The 19,769-nt window shown below is 36.7% G+C and overlaps 1 protein-coding gene across 1 annotated transcript; it reads right to left on the bottom strand.

Annotated features, from left to right (window-relative positions):
- Positions 1-17,652: 17,652 nt before the first annotated feature.
- On the bottom strand, positions 17,653-18,205 carry LOC131145827 (uncharacterized). Its single transcript, XM_058095012.1, has 2 exons — positions 17,917-18,205; positions 17,653-17,876 (listed from the first exon to the last, which is right to left on the bottom strand). The coding sequence occupies exons 1-2, from the start codon at positions 18,167-18,169 to the stop codon at positions 17,653-17,655; spliced, it is 477 nt and encodes a 158-aa protein (XP_057950995.1). The 5' UTR covers positions 18,170-18,205.
- Positions 18,206-19,769: the final 1,564 nt, after the last annotated feature.

Raw genomic sequence — 19,769 nt, 5'->3', positions numbered from 1 at the left:
GATGAATCTGCCAGATTTTTCTAGAGCAACTGACCCTGCAGTTGCTGAGAACTGGGTGCAGGAGATAGAGAAGATCTTGACAATACTTCATTGCACCGAAGAGCAGAGAGTTTTGTACGCTACGTATAGACTGTCAGGGGAGGCTGAGAGATGGTGGACAGCCATTAGACTATTGGAGGAGCTGAGGATGACTCCAGTGCCGATGACCTGGGCCCATTTCAGGGATATATTCTTTGATAGATACTATTCTGCTTCAGTCAGAGAAGCCCGAATTCAGGAGTTCTTGAGCCTGTTCCAAGGGTCGATGACAGTCCAACAATACGCAACGAGATTTATCGACCTATCGTGTTTCTACCCATATATCATCCTCGATGAAGTAAAGAAGGCTAGAATATTCTAGAGGAATTTGAGGCAAGATATCTTTAGGAAGGTGGCGGTACTAAGGATCCAAGATTTTACAAAGTTAGTTGACAAGGCCATTATAGTAGAGGAGAGTCTACCAAAAGAGATTGAGACACAGAGTTAGAAGAAGAGCACTGCACCCTCGAGCTTTCAGGTGGGTCCTAACTGAGACCCTTGGAGGGGAGGTAGATCTGGCAGAGGTCAGAGACAGATGGTAGAGCAGGGTGGATTTTAGGGTAGTCAGCCTCCCGCCATTTGTACCAGATGTGGACGGAGACACCTAGGTGAATGCCGACTGGGGGAGAATGTTTGCTACCGCTGCAGGAGTCATATGGCTTGATCCTATCAGATGACACCAGGTTATGTACCGGCTCCTAGGCCATTTCGGGGAGGATACCAGGTGCCCCGTGGAAGTCAGCAAAGAAATACCACGCCGGCAAGGGTTTACGCATTAACATAGGGAGACGCTGAGACGGCTGGAAACGTGGTCACGGGTACCCTTACTACTTTACCATGTACAATTGTTGTTTTGTTTGATACAGGTGCCACCTATTCCTTTATATCAGAGAGGTATGTTAGAATAACTAGGGTAGAGACTTAGCTACTAGATGTAGAACTGTCTGTGGGTACGCCGACGGGATCTATGGTTAGATATAGGATAGTACTTCGGAATTTTCCAGTAAGTATTCAGGAGAGAGTGTTGTTAGCTTATCTTGTGGTCCTAGATATGTAGGGGTTTGATGTGATACTGGGCATGGATTGGCTAGCAACTTATCGCACAAGTATTGATTGTCATCTAAAGGAAGTAATTTTTAGACCCCCTAAGTGAGTCAGAATTTAGATATGCGGGTTCACGTGTAGGTGCCTCACCACAGCTAGTGTCAGCTATTCAGGTGAGGAGATTGTTACAGGGTGGTTGCCAAGGGTATGTCGTATACATAAAATAATTTCCAAAAGAAGAATTGAGACAAGCTGACATACCAGTAGTGAGGGAATTCCCAGATGTATTTTCAGAAGAATTGCCTGGTTTGCCGCTTGAGCGTGAGATTGAGTTTACCATCAATCTATTGCCAGGATTTGCACCAATATCGAAAGCACCATACCGTATGGCCCCAGTAGAGTTAAAAGAATTGAAAGAACAGTTATAGGAATTGATGGATAAAGGTTTCATCAAGCCAAGTGTGTCGCCTTGGGGTGCGCCAGTTTTGTTTGTGAAAAAGAAAGATGGAACCATGAGATTATGCATCGATTATAGGGAGATAAACAAACTGACAGTCAAGAATAAATATCCTCTCCTTATGATCAATGATTTATTTGATCAGCTCCAGGGGACCCAAGTTTACTCTAAAATTGATCTACGGTCAAGCTACCATCAGGTGAAAATTAAAGCAGAAGATATTTTAAAGACCGCATTTCGTACCAGGTATGGGCATTACGAGTTCTTAGTGATGCCATTCGGGTTAAGTAATGCACCAACAATATTTATAGATCTAAAGAATCGGGTGTTCCATTAGTATTTGGACCAGTTTGTGGTTGTATTCATTGATGATATACTGGTCTACTCGAGGAGTTTTGAGGAGCACGAGCATCATTTGAGGCTGGTGTTACAGATATTGAGAGAAAGGAAATTATATGCAAAATTTAAGAAGTGTGAGTTTTGGTTAAAACAGGTCACATTTCTCGGCTATGTGATCTAAGAAGCAGGTGTATCAGTTGATCCAAGTATAATAGAGGCAGTGGTAAGTTGGGAAAGGCCGCGAAATGTTCAGGAAGTTAGGAGTTTTCTGGGATTAGCAGGTTATTACTGGCGCTTTGTGGATGGTTTCTCCAAGCTATTAGGTCCATTAACACAACTTATGAGGAAAATGTAAAGTTTGACTGGACCGACAACTGTGAGCAAAGTTTTCAGAAGTTAAAGTGGCGGTTAGTTTCAGCTCCAGTACTGGCTATCCTTCAGGGGAGGATGGGTTCGTAATATACAGTGATACCTCTTTAAAGGGTCTTGGATGTGTGTTGATGTAGCACAGTAGGGTTATTGCGTATGCATCTAGACAGCTTAAAGAATATGAGAGGAATTATCCTGTCCATGATTTAGAGCTTGCTGCAATGGTGTATGCTCTTAAGATTTGAAGGCATTACCTATATGGTGGAAAGTATGAGATTTTTACGGATCACAAGAGCCCGAAGTATTTTTTCACCCAGAAAGATTTGAATATGAGGTAAAGAAGGTGGCTAGAGCTTATTAACCCAGGAAAAGCGAATGTAGTGGTAGATGCTTTAAGCAAGAAATCAGTGGGTCCAGTGTTAGTAGTTATGGAGATTCTGCACTCAATTCTAATGGAATTAGAGAGGCTCATCATAGAATTGGTAGAAGAGAGTCCTCAAGCGTTTGTTGCAAGCCTAGTGTTTCAGCCTACGCTATACGAGAGGATTAAAGCAGCTCAGGGTGATGATGTGGAGTTAATAGAGGTAATGGCTAGAGTATGGGATGGTCAAGGATGGGAATTCAGTATATCAGATGACAGAGCCCTGCGATTCCGTACTAGGCTATATGTTCCCACAGATATCGAAATTAGGAGGACTATATTGGAATAGGCTCATAGATCCCTATACACCATACATCCAGGTAGTACTAAAATGTACAGGGATCTGCGAGAGTATTTCTGGTGGAGTGGAATAAAGAGGGAGATAGCTAAGTTTGTTCAGCAATGCTTGATGTGCCAGTAGGTTAAGGCTGAGCACTAGAGACCAGCAGAATACTTACAACCATTGTTTATTCCCTAGTGGAAATGGAATCACGTTTCGATGGATTAAGTTATGGGGTTACCACCAGTGCAACAGGGACTGAATGCGATTTGGGTGGTTGTTGATCGTCTGGCAAAACCACTCATTTCATCCCTATTAAAATCGGTTATTCCATGGACAGACTAGTAGAGATATATGTTCAAGAGATTGTTCGTGTTCATGGAGTACCAGTATCCATAGTCTCGAACCGAGATTCTCGGTTACTTCACGATTCTGGAAAAGTTTTTAGAAGGCTATGAGTATGCAGTTAGCTTTTAGCACTGCTTTTTATCCCCATACAGATGGTCAGACTGAGAGGACAATTCAGACACTAGAGGATATGCTTCGTGCTTGTGTGCTTAATTTTGGAGGCAGTTGGATTCAATTTATGCCGTTAGTTGAGTTTGCTTACAATAATAGCTATCAGGCTAGCATCGGTATGGCACCTTACGAGGTATTGTATGGCAGGAGATGTTGTTCTCGTCTTTTCTGGGATGAAGTGGGTGAAAGGTGAGTTTTGGGTCCAGAAATAATACAATAGGCATCTGACAAGGTCCGATTGATTAAAGAAAAAATTAGTATAGCATAGAGTCGGCAGAAAAGTTACGCAGACACTTGATGCCGAGAGTTAGATTTTGAAGTGGGAGATCGAGTATTTTTTAAGATAGCTTCTCTAAAAGGAGTTATGAGGTTTGGAAAGAATGACAAGTTGAGCCTTAGGTATACTGGCCTTTTTGAGATACTTGAGAGAATAGGATCAGTTGCCTATAGGCTAGCATTGCCACCATCTTTGGCTAGAATTCATGACGTATTTCATGTTAGTATGTTAAGGAAATACGTCCCAAACCCGTCCCACATAATCAGTTATGCAGAGATAAAGCTGAAGGATTCATTAGTTTATGAAGAAACATCAGTATAGATTTTGGACAGAAAGACACAAATACTGCGCACCAAAGAAATTCAATTAGTAAAAGTTTTATGGAAGAATCACTCTATAGAGAAAGCTTCTTGGGAACTCGAGGAGCAGATCAGACAAAGATACCCATAGTTGTTTTAAGAGGTATAGAAGTAATCATGTAAAGTATAATAGTTAGATAAGTTTCTTTTGCAGGTACATGTATTGATTTTAGTTAGTAGATAGTTTTTAGTTTTTATATGTGTAATCTCCCAGAACATAAATGTAACCACGATATTCCTCCACCACAAGTGAGGACGGGTAATAAAATAAGTAAACCCTTTTCCTTTATGGAATGATGGAGTGTATAGATGGAGATACAGATAGTAAATTTTAAGGACGAAATTTTATAAGGAGAGGAGAATGTAACGACCCGAAAGATAATGGTATTTAAATAAAAAAGAGATATTGAAATGGAAACAGAAACAGAAGGAGGTAGTAGGCTTCGTTGACAATATTGCACTTTGGAGATAATAACCCAGAATTCTTACATATGGCCTCGTCGTCGAACACAGGGAATTCGTCGACGAAATTATTTGAGGACTCGTCGACGAATCCGGCTCTATAAATAGTGAAAACCTTGATTTTTCAACACTATTTGGAACAAATTCTTTTTTCTTTCTCTCTCTAAGCCCCTCCTTTCTTCTCTCTTCGATTCCGGACCCGTTTTACACCGGATTAATAATCTGAAGCCACCACAACACTCTTGGCGAAGTTCTCTACAAGTCTACTAGAGTTGATCGTTGGTGGAGTTGGTTTGGATTTCATCCCAATCTTAGGGTAAGTCATTTTATTAGGTATTTGTCTTTCCCTCAGTTATAAGAAATACAATACACAAAGAAATACTAATATTTTGTTCTGGGGGATGTGATTTTTAGGGTGTTGAACGGAGAACCCTGTGGGTATCGGGCTAGAGTACAGTAGGAGCTTTTCAAATATAAGGTAAGGGAAATATGCTATGCTAGGGTTTTAAGAATATTAACCAAGTTTTCATAGATACATATATACCAGTTATTATGCAGTTTTTACAGAAGGAATGTTTTAATGTTGTGTGGCCTGAGTAGATATTTCCCTGATGTAAAATTTATACAGTACTTCAGCATATCATGTTATATAGCATGTATATACAGTTATTCATAGATGATTAACAGATAGATTTATATAGATTTTATTCATTTCAGTATATCATAGTTTTTACAGAATGTTATGTTTTCCTGAATACCATAACACACAGTTTATAAAGACAGATTATACAGTTATAGCATCGAGATGCTACAATTACTCAGATTTTACAATATTTACAGCACATAATTATAGCGTTATGGTTATTTGGAAACATAATGAAAACAACAAAGATATATATATAGATGTACTTATATAGTATCAGATCCCTGTGGAGATATTACAGACAGATACAGTTTACACAGCATGGTACCGTTGCTAATACAGATAAAGTGCAACCACATATCTCAAATAGTGTGTGGGTACCGTCAATCGTGCTCAGAGAGTATGCAGCTCCCCAATTCACTGGGTTGAGGGGGTTTATTTGATGAGGTAGCAGCTAGTCCCGAGCCTAAGAGTGGATGCAGTTTTGCCGGGCTGAGGTAGTGTAAAGTATATTGACTTATCTAGAGGGCCAACCAGATTAAGTCCCACCTAAAGGCTGCACAACCCTGTCATGAGGGGTCGAATCATGACATACAGAGTCCCAGGGAAAGAACACAGTTATGTATATGTATACAATTCTATAGTTTTTATCGTATGTAGTATGTTATAGCAGTATGAATGATAAAAAGCTCAGATGATACAAATGTTTTAAGCTTTTATACATGTGTTTTATAGATTTTCCAGATTATGTAGTTTTAAATACTATTATTATAATTTTATGATTCAGTCACCACACACTAGTAATAGCATATTTCCACTTACTGAGCGTTGACTCACCCCATTACTTCAACATTTTTCAGGTGAGCCGGCTAGGTGAGCAGATCGGGTTCGCGGATATAGATCACTTGGTCACCCTAGTTATAGGGTAACTTTTGTGTAGGATTTTGTATTTTTGGGTAGTTGACACTGGAGAGAGAGATGTATTATGTAGTTATGGTTGAAACTACTGAATTCTGGTATTTTATATACATGTATATGTGGTTATGTGATTTATGTTTTCCGTTGCATAGGGGTGCCCATTATATGCAAATATTAGAGTAATTTGTTAATAAAAAAATATGGAGAAATTTTGAGGATGTTACAATTGATTTCTTATTTTTATTGTTATTCTCAGAATTTCTTTCATTTATCACCATCTCGTATGTGAGAAGGGATCCAATTAACTCATGAAGGGAGGTATTTTTCAAGTTTCTTCCTTGAGTGATTGATGTGGCCTTAGGTTCCCATATTGGAGGAAATCCTCTAAGGATTTTTCGAATCATTTCATATGTTGAGTAATTTTTCCCTAAAACATTTAAGGAATTTATTATGTGAGTAAACCTAGTATACATGCTTGTGATAGTTTCATCTGGGTTCATCCTAAAGGTCTCATACTTGCTTGTGAGCATATCCATTCTACTATCTCTAACATCTACCATTCGTTCATAGGTTACCTCTAACTTATCCCAAATTTCTTTGGCTGACTTACACGCCATGACCCTATTATACTCATTTATGTCTAAGGCACAATACAATGCATTCATGGCTCTCGAATTAACTTGCAACAACTTAAAGTCATTATCGATCATGTCTTTTTCCTCTTTGGGTACTTCTTTGCCATCAACTAATTTAGTGGGAATGTGGTCACCATGTGTGACAACTTTCCATGCCTTCCAATCCATGGTTTGTAGATAGATTCTCATTCTTTGTTTCCAAAAAGTATAATTTACACAATAGAAAATGGGAGGCCTAGTTGAGGATTGACCTTTAGCAAAAGGGGATACACTTAGGTGTGCCATAGAGATCTTTATATAACTTCTAGTTAATATTTGCTATAACCCTGCTCTGATACCAATTGAAAAGGAAGGTGTATTCCTAAGAGGCAGGTGAATTGGGTTTTTTTTTTTTAATTTCTTTATACCTTCTTTAATCGGTTCTTTCTCAAATTGTTTTAAGTTCAACAACCACACATACAAAATTAATTTTCAATCACAAGTTCAACTGAAATTTATTTAGTTATAAACATTTATGAATGAATATACCAATTTGAACATTCCTTTCAGCAATTTAATTTACTCCAACCAAGATAATCAAAACACAATTCACAATATAGAATGAATTCAGCAATGCTTCAAAGATTCAGCACTTGAGTAACTCAAAGTAGAGTTTAAGTATGTAGCTGATAAAATCCCTATATTAGTGAACTTGATTTCTAAATATGAAACACAATGTAAATTTCCAACACTCTTCCAAAAAGAAACTTAGAATTTAAATAAACTTTCAATTAATAAGTCTTGAGTGTTAACCAATCAACGTACTCCCTTATGGTTTCCGCAATTTGTATTGATCAACCAATATACTCCCTTTTTGGTTTCCGCAATCCCAAAGTCAAATTAATCTTCGGTTTATTTAATATCCAATCCACGTAGTTATTATGAACAGAAAATTACAATCCAACCACGCAGTTTATTTGGTTAAGTTGATGGAACCATTACCAGTCTTCCCAACACTACCTCAACCAGTGACTCTTTCCCCTTCTCCTAATCCTCCGCATGCTTAGTGGATTCGTCAGGATGCTCTCATCCTCAGTGTTATTATGTCCACACTAATCGAGCCTATTGTGGCTTATATTACCTCTCAGCCTACCTCCTATGACGTTTGCCATGCTCTTAAACAAACCTTTGCTTCTCAATCCAAAGCTCAGGTTGTCCATCTTCGCTCTCAACTTTCTAATACATGCAAAGGTTCTCAGACAGCTGTTGATTATTTCTTCAATGTAAAGAAGATCAGTGATGAATTGGCAATTGCTACTGAGAAGTAAGGTGTACTCCCAAGAGGGGGGTGAATTGGGTTTTAAATTTTATTTGTAAACTCTTTAGTTAAGTATAACCCTTTTTAATTTTGATTTTAGTTACACAATCCCTTTTCAATTTACCAACCAACAATCCAATGTAAAGATTATATTATGAATTCAACTTACTTTAACAAATAATAATATTTGAAATCATATTTTATTTTCAGAACATATCAAAGATAAAATTTCATAAAATTGATCTCAATTGTGTTTCCAAAAACTCAATATTTATAATTTTTTAAATCCCACAATCAATTAGTTTCTTGATTTTTATATTGATCAAAATCGGTATTTTTAGAGAGCTACAATATTCAGTAGTTCAATATTCAAGTCTAATACGATCAACCAATCAATATAGTTCCCTTTATCAAAGTTTCGGTAATTCCCAATAGCCAATCAGTTCTCAGCAATTAATTTAAACATACACGCAATTTATATACTTGTTGTAAATTAAAGAGATTAAGGGGGAAGAGTTGTAGACCATATTTTTTTACAAGGTTTGGCCAGCAGCCTATGTTCTTTCCCTAAACAACACACTATGAGGATTTTCCTTTCCAACTTTCTTTTAGGCAAAGTTACAACCTCTCTCCTTATTAGGTGGAGACCCCTCTCTAACAAGAATACCCCTTCTTGCTAGGAAATGATCCAATCAACCCCGAATCGTCAAAAAAATAAGAAATAAGAACACTTCGGTTCATATAAGAGAAACTCTCTATTATAGCAGATTCGTACAAGTGAAAATCAATGTACTTCAGCAATTAATCAATATAAATGAATGAAGCTTAAGTAAATATCACCGGGGTTATGATTTGATTTGAAAATCTCAGTAGAAACAATCAGAAACTGTGAGTTGTATTAGCACGAGCATAGCAAAAACTTCAGAAAATATTTTCAGCAATAAAGCTTTTAATTTGCAAGATGTGTGAACTTGATTGTTGTGATTTTTGTTATTGATTTTTGAAATAACATGTATTTATAAAGTAATAAAGCATGTATTCGTCTTCCCCAAGTTACTTGCAGTGTTTCCCAAGTTTTCTCCAAGTTCGGAGTCCAAGAAATCAATTTTGGAAACTTTTCCTCGCTGTTTAAAAATTTAAAATATGAAGGTCATTCGACTGTTGTTAGCTTTGGTGTATTCCCAAAAGGGGGGCGAATTGGGTATTTAAAAATTACTTCCTAGGTTAAATTAGATCAGCAGTATTACGCAACCTAGGGTCTGTCTATGCAATAATAAACCAAATCATTCACAATAAAACATACATGTACAGTAAATATAAATTGTAGAAATATAAATAGTGTACACACGATATGTTATTGGGGTTCGGCTAATACTGCCTACATCCCCGCCTCTAGCTCGCAAACCTGAGGATTCCACTAATGCTCACTTAATGGGTGAAGCGGCACTGGTTACAACCAAGTCAATTAACGGGGTTAACCTCAACCTACACCTTACTAGGATGGTGCACCTAACTTTCCTAACCGAGTCTAAGCCAATCCAGGACTATTCAACAGGGCTAGTCTCCCTCTTCGGGCCCACGCCTGGAATACAACAAATGTGTTTAAAATTTTGCGTACACGGAAATGCTTCTTACACAAACAGATATGTACCACTACGCACAAGTACTATCAATCAATCAATGCACATCAATAATATAGGATTTATAAGCTCAATGCAAATAATACTACAACTCTTAAGATAATGTCACTAGGCAATTCAAGTGTGAGAGTGTGTTTGCAATCTATCTTTGAAACAATATATAAATATATATCAACCGCAAATAGGGTTTCAAAGATTTTCAGAGAATGTAATCACAATATCTCTAAGATGATTTTCTCAAGATTCTAACACGAGATATTCGAAATCAAGCTTGTTAAAAAAATATTTCACAAAGCACAAGAACAAGCCTTTGAATACTTGCAACAACAATGCAAGATTCACAAGCTCAAACGAGTTATCTCAAGATAATATTTATCAATGAAATAATCTGGGATCAACTCAAGTTAACTCTCTAAAAATGATTTCAACAATAATAAATGAGAGAGTATTCTAACTTTAAAGTAATGTATGAAAACACACAAATATGTTCACTTTTCAAGTTGCAACAATAATGCAAATGAAGAGAATACAATAAACGCTCTCTTTATCAAAGATGGTTTTGCAAAGAAGAATTAAAGAGAGTGTAAAAAATTTGCTTAGAATGTTGAGTATATAGCAAAAGGGGTATAAAATATTTTAGAGAAATTTTCCTAATTACTTTTGCTAATCCTTACAAATGAGGGGGTATATATAGAGTTTCCCAAAATTATAAGCGTTCAGGACACAAGGTTTTATTAGTATTTTTTTTAAGTTTTATTAGTATTGTTTTAAAACATTTTAACACAATTAACCCCGTTTAAAAAGTTTAACTGCGATAAAAAAAAAAATTCAACCCGAGAGCACCAGTCGACCAGACTTAAGGTTCGGTCGACCAAGTGACGAAGTTCGGTCAATTGGGAGAAATTTGAACTGAGAGTTCGGTTGACCAAACTAAGGGTCCTAAAGGTGATTTTTCCATTTCCACATGGTTTGGTCGACCAAGTGATTTTGAACTATGAAGTTCGGTCGACTGGGAAGCTGGATTCTCCCACGTGGGGGTTCGGTCAACCAAGGCGTTGCCTATATATTTCTAGTCGGTCGAACTAGGAATCAAATGTTGACTCGGTGGGAGTTCGGTCAACCAAGTTATATGAACTTGGCATGGCACGATCGACTAAGCTATGGTCAAAATATTGACTGCTTAACTAGTTCGGTTGACCAAATATTTTTATATGTTCCAATTCTGTCGACCGAATATGCATTTTTAATGCATTTCGATTCCAAATCCCTTATACAATCACCCTATCCATATAAGCATATATGTTTGTGCATGCATGTGGATCCTAGGGTCATTTTAGGTCTTTTTGAGCTTACCTATCATATTATGCATGTAATGCATTTAATTATTACAGACCAATTTTCTCCTATTTACTATTACAGACCCGCAATACATAAAATGAAATTAAAGTACAACACAAATATGGTCTTCGGGGTCTTCAACCTCTACTTCTTGTGCTATCATTTTGATTTGCCAATTATATACCCGCACATATCCACAGATAAACGTCAAATACAACAAGTATTTGTCATTATCAAAACTAGGTGTGACCTATGAGGTCAAGATTTCCTTTTTGATGATGACAAATACATCATGCAAAAAATGGGTATAGCCTTAGAAGGCTCCCCCTAACAATGTGCATTATGTAAAAGTTTGTCAATGCAAATTATTTTTCTTAACTGCAACCCAATTTTTGCCCTCTTATCCATCTCCTCTTTTTGGAAACAACAAAAAGGGCTATGAAAGTAATAGTATTAGGCAATGGGTATAAATCAATAGTATACACAATAAGTTTGGGAAATATTAAAAAATTTCGACAGCATACCGTTTGAAAATAGGACATTTTCCAAAAAAAAATCCTGTATAAAAATGACCTATTTTGATATTTTAAGATCTAACAATTTATTCACAACTACTTAACTCAAATAGTTCCACTATGATCAATACATAAAACATAAATGCAATCATCATCATGCAGTAAATATGAGAATTGGGCATTGCAGAACACAACCAATTTCATAAAGTCCAAGCCAATGGAAGATACCAATTATTATATTAATTATTAGACTTTGAAAATATTAGAAAGCTCCCCCTAAGTTTATGCAAACTATGAAATATCTAGGAAGTATCTCTACTATACATGAGACCTAGTTCACGTCTAATTTGTTTGAACCTATCTTCTGGAAGTGGTTTAGTAAAAATATCTACCCACTGCTCACTAGTGCATACAAACTCAAGAGCCACATCCCCTTTTCTACACATAATCACGAAATAAGTGATGTCTAATCTCAATGTGTTTTGTTCGTGAATGTGAGATAGGATTTTTTTTTTTTTGAAATGTTGATTGCACTAGTATTATCACATTTAATCGGGATAGTATCGTAGTGCAATCCAAAGTCCATAAGTTGTTGTTTCATATAAAGAGTTTGAGCACAATAACTTCCAGACACGATATATTATGCTTTGGTTGTACATAGGGCAACTGAGTTTTGTTTCTTGGAGAACCAAGAAACGAGAAATTGTCCTAAATAGTGACAAGTGTTGCTAGTACTCTTCCTATCAACCTTACTACCAGCAAAGTCAGCATCAGTATAACTCACAATCTCAAAGGTAGTATGCTTAGGGTACCATAAGCCTAACTCTATAGTTCCAACTAAATACCTAAGGATTCAGTTGACCAAGAGATGAAGTTCGGTCGACCGAGTGAAATTTGAACTGAGAGCTCGGTCGACCAGACTAAGGGTCCTCAAGGTGATTTTTCCATTTTCACGCAGTTTAGACGACCAGGTGATTTTGAACTATGAAGTTTGGTCGATCAGGAAGTTGGATTCTTCCATATGGGGGTTCGGTCAAACAGGGTGTTGCCCGTATTTTTTTGGTCGGTCGACATAGGAGTCAAATGTTGACTCTGTGGGAGTTCGGTCGACTACATTATATGAACTTGGTATGGCACGGTCGACCAAGCTATGGTCAAAATGTTGACTTCTTAACTAGTTCGGTTTACTGAATATTTTTATATGTTTCGGTTCGGTCGACCAAGTATGCATTTTTAATGCATTTCGGTTCCAACTCCCTTATACAATCACCCTATCCATATAAGCATATATGTTTATGCATGCATGTGGATCCTAGGGTCATTTTAGGTCTTTTTTAGCTTACCCATATCATGCATGTAATGCATTTGATTATTTCAGACCAATTTTCTCTTATTTACTATTACAGACCCGCAATACATAAAATGAAATTAAAGTACAGCACAAATATGGTATTCGGGGTCTTCAACCTCTACTTCTTGTGCCATCATTTTGATTTGGCAATTATATACCTGCACATATCCTCAGATAGCCATCAAATACAACAAGTATTTGTCATTATCAAAACCAGGTGTGACCTATAAGGTCAACAACTGTGACCTGAGGGTCAGTCGCTTAAGCCTTTACAGTTCAGCAAAATTTTGAAACACAGTGCCAAGTCAGTCGCTTGAGCCTAAGTGGTCAGTCACTTGTCTTGGTTCTGTTTGCTTTGCTTTGTCAGTATAAAAAGGTCGGTCGCCTAATCAAACAACATCAGTCGCCTTAGCTTACAACTTTGATGAATTTTCTAAAACTTTGATTTCAACACTTTAACGTTTGATATTGGAAAACTTAAATGACACTTTTAAAAAATATTTTCCATGATTTTCAAAAACAGGTCTCTAAGTCAAATATAGATCCTAAGAGCTTCAAACAATTATATTGAAATCGTGAAGTACTTACATGAGACTTCTTATAAACTTTAGCTTTCTAAGCACTAAGTCTTCATGCATTTTGCTTCCATTCTTTATGTCTATCTTGACTTCTTTCTTCAATAGACTTTAGCTTCAATAGATCTTCTATCTTTAAGTCCAAGCTTTTAATGAACTCATCAAGCACTTGAGATCTTGATCCTTTATCAAAACATTTGAGCCCTACAACTTCACTTAACCAAATATGTTAAGTACCCTTGATTTATTATCATCAAAATAAGATTCTAAGCCTTGTTAGGTCAATAGCTACCAAACCTTGTTATGTGATGATGTGATCACACATGTTCTTGCTGGACATGGCCACGACTATGACTCGTTGGTCACTACTGTTACTGCAATAAAGACTATGTCACTCTAGTGGAGCTAATTTATTTCTTCTTGTTAACAAATTAGTCTTGGATTGCCGCCAATAATTCTGCCTCTTTTATTGTCAATGGATCTGCTAATGTGTCTACTCACCAGCAAACTACTTTTGCACCTTGAGGTCGTGAAGGCTTTTAAAGGGTGGGGGCGTGGTAACTATCGTGGTGGATCAAGTTTTGGTAATTCCACCTCTTATCATGTTGGCTGAGGACAGTTTAATCGGGAGCCCATTTATTGTCTAGTTTGTGATAAACTAGGACACACTACCAAGAAGTGTTATCACAGGTTCGATATTACTTATATTGATTAACTGGCTAATAGACAAATGCAGGCTATGGTTGCAGCCAATAATTAATCTGTAGATACTGATTGGCATCCAGATACAAGAGCAACACATCATCTCACCAATGAGGTGACCAACCTAACCCTATGTAATGATGATTATGATGGCACAAAACAAATTCGAGTTGGCAACAGTGCAGGTTTGAGAATTACTAAAACTGGTTCCTCTACTCTCTCAACTACTTCTAAATCTTTTCTACTATAACAGATTCTTCTTGTTCCTGAAATTCAAAAAAAAAAAAAAAAAAACCTAATATCTATTCATCAATTTTGTAAAGACAATAATGTATTCTTTGAGTTTCACGAGTGTTTTTTTTTTCTTGTAAAGGATTACTTGGGGAACATCCTTCACCAAGGTCCATTTAAAAATGGTCTCTACTCCTTCTCTTCTTGCGCAAATCCTAAACCACACCATGCCTTCTCTATTGTCCGTCTACCACTCAGTCTATGGCACAAACGACTAGGTCATGCCCCTATCCTTGTAGTTCTACGAGTTGTTTCCAAGTTTTCTATTCCTGTTGAAGCAAATAAAAAACACTCTGTGTTATGATTGTCAATTAGCAAAAAACTGTATTTTTCCATTTAAAACTAGTAATTTAAAATCTAATTTTCCTTTAGATTTGGTCTATTCAGATGTATGGGGACCTACTTCTATTGTTTCTACTACCGGTGCCCGCTACTATGTTAGTTTTCTTGATTATTGCACTAAGTTTTTGTGGGTTTTTCCAATGACATTAAAATATGATCTTGAAAACATTTTTTTTACAATTCAAAGCTAATGTCGAGCGGCACTTTGACACTAAAATCAAGTCCATTCAATCATATTAAGGTGGTGAATACCAAAGAATTTCAAACTATTTTAAACATGTTGGTATTCAACATCGAATTGCATGTCTTCATACACACCAACAAATGGGTGCCATAGAACGCTAACATAGAAAAATAGTTGAAATTAGTTTATCCCTTCTCTCTCACTCTAATCTACCTCATATTTTTTGGGGAGATGCCTTTACAATTGCTGCATATTTAATTAATCGACTTCCCACGCCAATCTTACAAAACAAATCCCCCTATGAGGTAGTCTATAAATGAAAATCAAATTATCATTTTCTTAAAACATTTGGATGTGCTTGCTGGCCTCACTTACGACACTTTAACAAGCATAAATTGAATTTTAGATCGAAAATGTGCATATTTCTCGATTATAGCTTGAACCATCATGGATACAAGTGTTTAGATGCTTCAACAAGAAAATATTACATTTCTCGCCATGTCATTTTTTATGAAAAAAGTTTTCCATATCAATCACCCAAAATACCTTCTTTGCCTACACATATGCCACCTACCACTTCTCTGCAAATTGTGAAAACCTGTTCAAATGAGGAACCCATTCAAGTATCTCATTATGTTACTAATGCAACTCACCAAATTCTTTTTCTTAAGCTCATCATTCTACAGGAATAGGAAGTGAACCTCCAGCTCTGGTAGTCGAATCTAATCCAAATATTAATAGTTCATCTAAACCACCTGATCAACGTGAACCCAATTTCAAAAACTTTCATAGCATGGTCACCCGATCTAGGAATAATATTTAGCATCCAAGAGGCTTCTTGACTGCTCAATTCGATACCCTCTTCCGCATGCCCTCCTTGCTGCAGCAAAAGCTCTTCAAAATGAACCAACATGCTACACTGAAGCCTTTAAACGTAGTGAGTGGCAGACTGTTATGGATGTTGAATTTGATGCACTTTTACAAAATGGAACTTGGACTCTAGTTCCACCGAAATGTAATACCAATGTCATTGACTGTAAGTGGCTCTACCGCATCAAGAGACAAGCTGACGGTGCTGTTGAACGCTATAAAGCACGGTTGGTAGCCAAGGGCTTCCACTAGTAGCAAGGGCTTGATTTCATGGAAACTTATAGTCTAGTTATTAAACCAACAACAATTCGAATGGTCCTCACTATTGATGTCTTCTCTGGCTGGCCAATGCATCAAATTGATGTGCAAAATTTGTTTCTTCATGGAAGTTTACAAGAGGATGTTTTTATGCTTCAACCGCCTAGCTATCAACATCCTCAATTTCCACACCATGTCTATCACCTTCGTCGCTTATTATATGGTCTTCATCAAGCTCCTTGCACTTGGTTTTCTCGGCTAACAGATAAGTTAATTACTTATGGATTTACTAATAGCAAATCATATGTATCTTTGTTCATCTATCATTAGGATCCTATAATTATTTTCCTATTAATTAATGTTGATGATATCATCATTAAGGGCTCCTCCGCTGCAACTTTTAATGATGTCATTAAAAATCTTCATGTAGACTTCGCTATTAAGGATCTTGACCAATTAAATTTTTTCCTTGGTGTAAAAGCTTTACATTATGCTAATGGTCTTTACCTCTCGCAATGTTGTTATGTCACTATTAGAATTGCGATCTAGTATGGACAAGGCCAAACCATGTACAACTTCAATGGCGACATCCATTAAAATGTCCAAGCAAGATAGCCCCAAATGTGCTATTCCAAATTTGTTCAAAAGCATTGTAGGAAGTCTTTACTATCTCTCTTTCAATCGTCCGGATATAGCATTTGCAGTCCGTTGTGTCAGTAAATTTATGCATGACCCAAAATATCTTCATTGGCAAGTTGTAAAACATATATTGCGCAACTTAAATAACACAGTTTCCTTTGGAATATTCTTGCCAAATTCATCATCATTAATTTTTCAGGTATCTGCAGACAGTGACTGGGCAAGAGATCCTAACGATCGTCGGTCAATTGGTGCCTACTGTTTTTATCCGGAATCAAGTCTAATCTCATGGATTTGTAAGCACTAAGTCACAGTTGATCGTAGCAGCACAAAGGTTGAGTACAAAGCTTTTGCTAATGCTGCAGCCGAATTACAGTGGCTACAAAAACTTTTGACTGAACTTGGTCCTCAAACTACACATCAACGCACTATTTGGGTTGATAATATCGGCGCAACATATCTTTCTACGAATCCTATTTTTCATACTCAGACAAAACACATTGAGATAGACTTCCACTTTGTGCGTGATCTTGTCAAAATTGGAAAGCTACAGATCAAGTTTCTATCCATTAAAGATCATATCGTTGACTTACCAAACCTCTAGCTACTAATAGGTTTACACATATTCGGCTCAATCTCAATGTGTACAAACTTCCCTTGAGATTGCGGGGGTGTGTTGAGAATTAAGGCAACCAAATCAACATGTAGAATAATGAGACAATTAATCAAGAGAAGTCATCAATCCGCTAAAGTTTAGCTATTTCAAATTTTTTTAAATTTGAATTTGTAACTCATGGCACATATACATCAATTTTCCTTTAAATAATATATAAATGATATACATTGATATCATGAAAATAAAATTTCAAACAAATTCCTTATTCTAAATTCTACACTCCTCTTGCTTCTCTTCGCTCTTCTCTCGCTCGCACTCCCTGAAGCCACCCGATCGAAGTGGTCCCCAATCTTCCTCGCTATGCCCTGTCGAACGCCAACCTCGCTTCCACGGGCAGCAGCCGCCGCATCTTCACCGGTACCGCCGGGGCAGGCGTCGTTAGAGGTGATACAGCCCTCTTACGGCCGTCGCCCTTATCTAAGTCCTCGGCGCTAGGCGTTCTATTTTCAGGATCTCCTCGCTCTGGGCACGGAGCTTCTTGATGCAGCCCTCGATGCGGCCGTGGAGACGGTGGCGCGTGAAGCTGAGGCCACCCATAGACCAGTGTGCTTGATGAGCCCAGGAGACCAAGGGGTCCAAAACGGACAACGGCAGATCGACGCGGTGCCCGTTGAGTTTCACGTCGTCGTAGAGGCGGGGCCGGGGGAGCCTGCCGCTGTAGAACTTGCCGGGAGCTAAGGAGACGACCATGGTGGCTTTGTGGTGAGCCTTTGGAGGTTTGAGGGATTTAGGTCTTTGTGCGGGGGAAAATTCAAACAAATCAGAAAGGTAGGACTCATGGCGTTGTGATTAGCCACTTTCGTCGGCGCCAAAATTTCTCTAAAATGATTTTTTTTTTTCATTTTAAAAATGAATTTAATATTAAATTGGATGACAATGTGATGCAATCTTTTTCTTTTTGTCCAATCTTGTTTGGGAAAAGAAATATATATATATATATATATATATATATTTCACTACATTTTTTTAAAGTTTTTTCTCGATTTATCTTTTTTTTTAAATATATTAATTAATATTATTTTTGAGAAAATAATTCTCGTAATAATTCTGACGTAATCTCGCTACTTCAAGTAGCGAGGTGGCATGTCACTTTGGGACTTATTCTTCCAAAAATAATATTATTTAATATATATATATTTTTAAAAAATTTAAATCGAGAAAAAACTCCTCATCTCGAAGTGAAGTTTTGAAAAGTGCTTTCATGAACTTTGGCGTGCTCAGACTAGACCATTCTATCTGCCATCCATATACGTCAGGCATCCCAAAAGAAAAATAATTTATTATTATCTTGAGTTATTAAAGGGAAAGGAAGGAGGTTGGGCTTGAGGCGGTTTGAGTGGTCACACCGTCGCAGTCCAACTGGGTAATTATTTATCCCTTTGAAACCATTGCTCTGATATTTCATATGCTGCTGCAGGCATACTAATCACCAGATTGGAGATGGATAAGTAGCATGTTGTATTCATTAACTTTTTCTTTTGTATATATATCAAATTGGTGCCATATCTTGAGACTTGAGCAAATGAATACAGGGCAAGTTCATTCTACTAAAAAAATAATATTTTCTTGGGAAGGAAAGAAATACAGGGCAAGTTCATCCTACTAAAAAAATAATATTTTAATAACTCACTCCCTCTTTACAGAAGTTTAATCACAAGAAACAACTATTTTCTTATGGCCAATTAGGCCAAAACCGCCCATTTCCCATGTTGTCCCGTACATGTGTACTGAAGGGGTTAAAATTGGAAATTTCTTTTTTTTTTTTTTCCTTTTTTGAGATGTTTTGGTCGTGTAAATTGACAAAAATATTTTATTTTATTTTTTTTAAAGCGAAGGGTCTCATTCTGAATGAGAAAATCTTTTGGAAACTTCAAAAAAGGGTCATTTTAAATATGATTTTAAAATGGCACTTTGTACTTGAAAATTATAGTAACACAATTAATTATATTTTTTTCTTACAAAAAAAGCCAAACATGTAAAGAAATGAAAAAAAAAGAACAACATTCATGAACAAGGAAATCAAACTTGGCACAAAATTTTCATTCCATTAATTCAAAAAAAAAATGTTCAATATCATCATCATCATTATCCGTACCATCAGCATCATGGGAAAAAATTACTCTTCCCACAACCAGAAAATGGACGGGACAACATGGGAAATAAAATAAAAGTTTCATTTTTTATTTGATTTTTTTCAAATAAATTATTTGATTCAAGAAGGAAATCATTTTAATTAAACATGATTAATATTTACTAAAAATTTTAAAAATAATGTAAAAATGAAATTTTT

This window comes from Malania oleifera, chromosome 13 (genome assembly GCF_029873635.1).
Source record: "Malania oleifera isolate guangnan ecotype guangnan chromosome 13, ASM2987363v1, whole genome shotgun sequence".
NCBI classification, from domain to species: domain Eukaryota; kingdom Viridiplantae; phylum Streptophyta; class Magnoliopsida; order Santalales; family Ximeniaceae; genus Malania; species Malania oleifera.
Note: the sequence above shows the minus strand (reverse complement) of the source record. Positions and strands in the feature narration are given on the sequence as shown.

What these genes read in the sequence shown, in the direction of transcription:
- LOC131145827 (XM_058095012.1), bottom strand. Translation starts at nt 18,169, where the DNA reads ATGGTCGTCTCCTTAGCTCCCGGCAAGTTCTACAGCGGCAGGCTCCCC. An exon ending in GGAGATCCTGAAAATAGAAC is followed by an intron (nt 17,877 to 17,916) that starts GCCTAGCGCCGA and finishes GACGGCCGTAAG; the next exon opens with AGGGCTGTATCACCTCTAAC.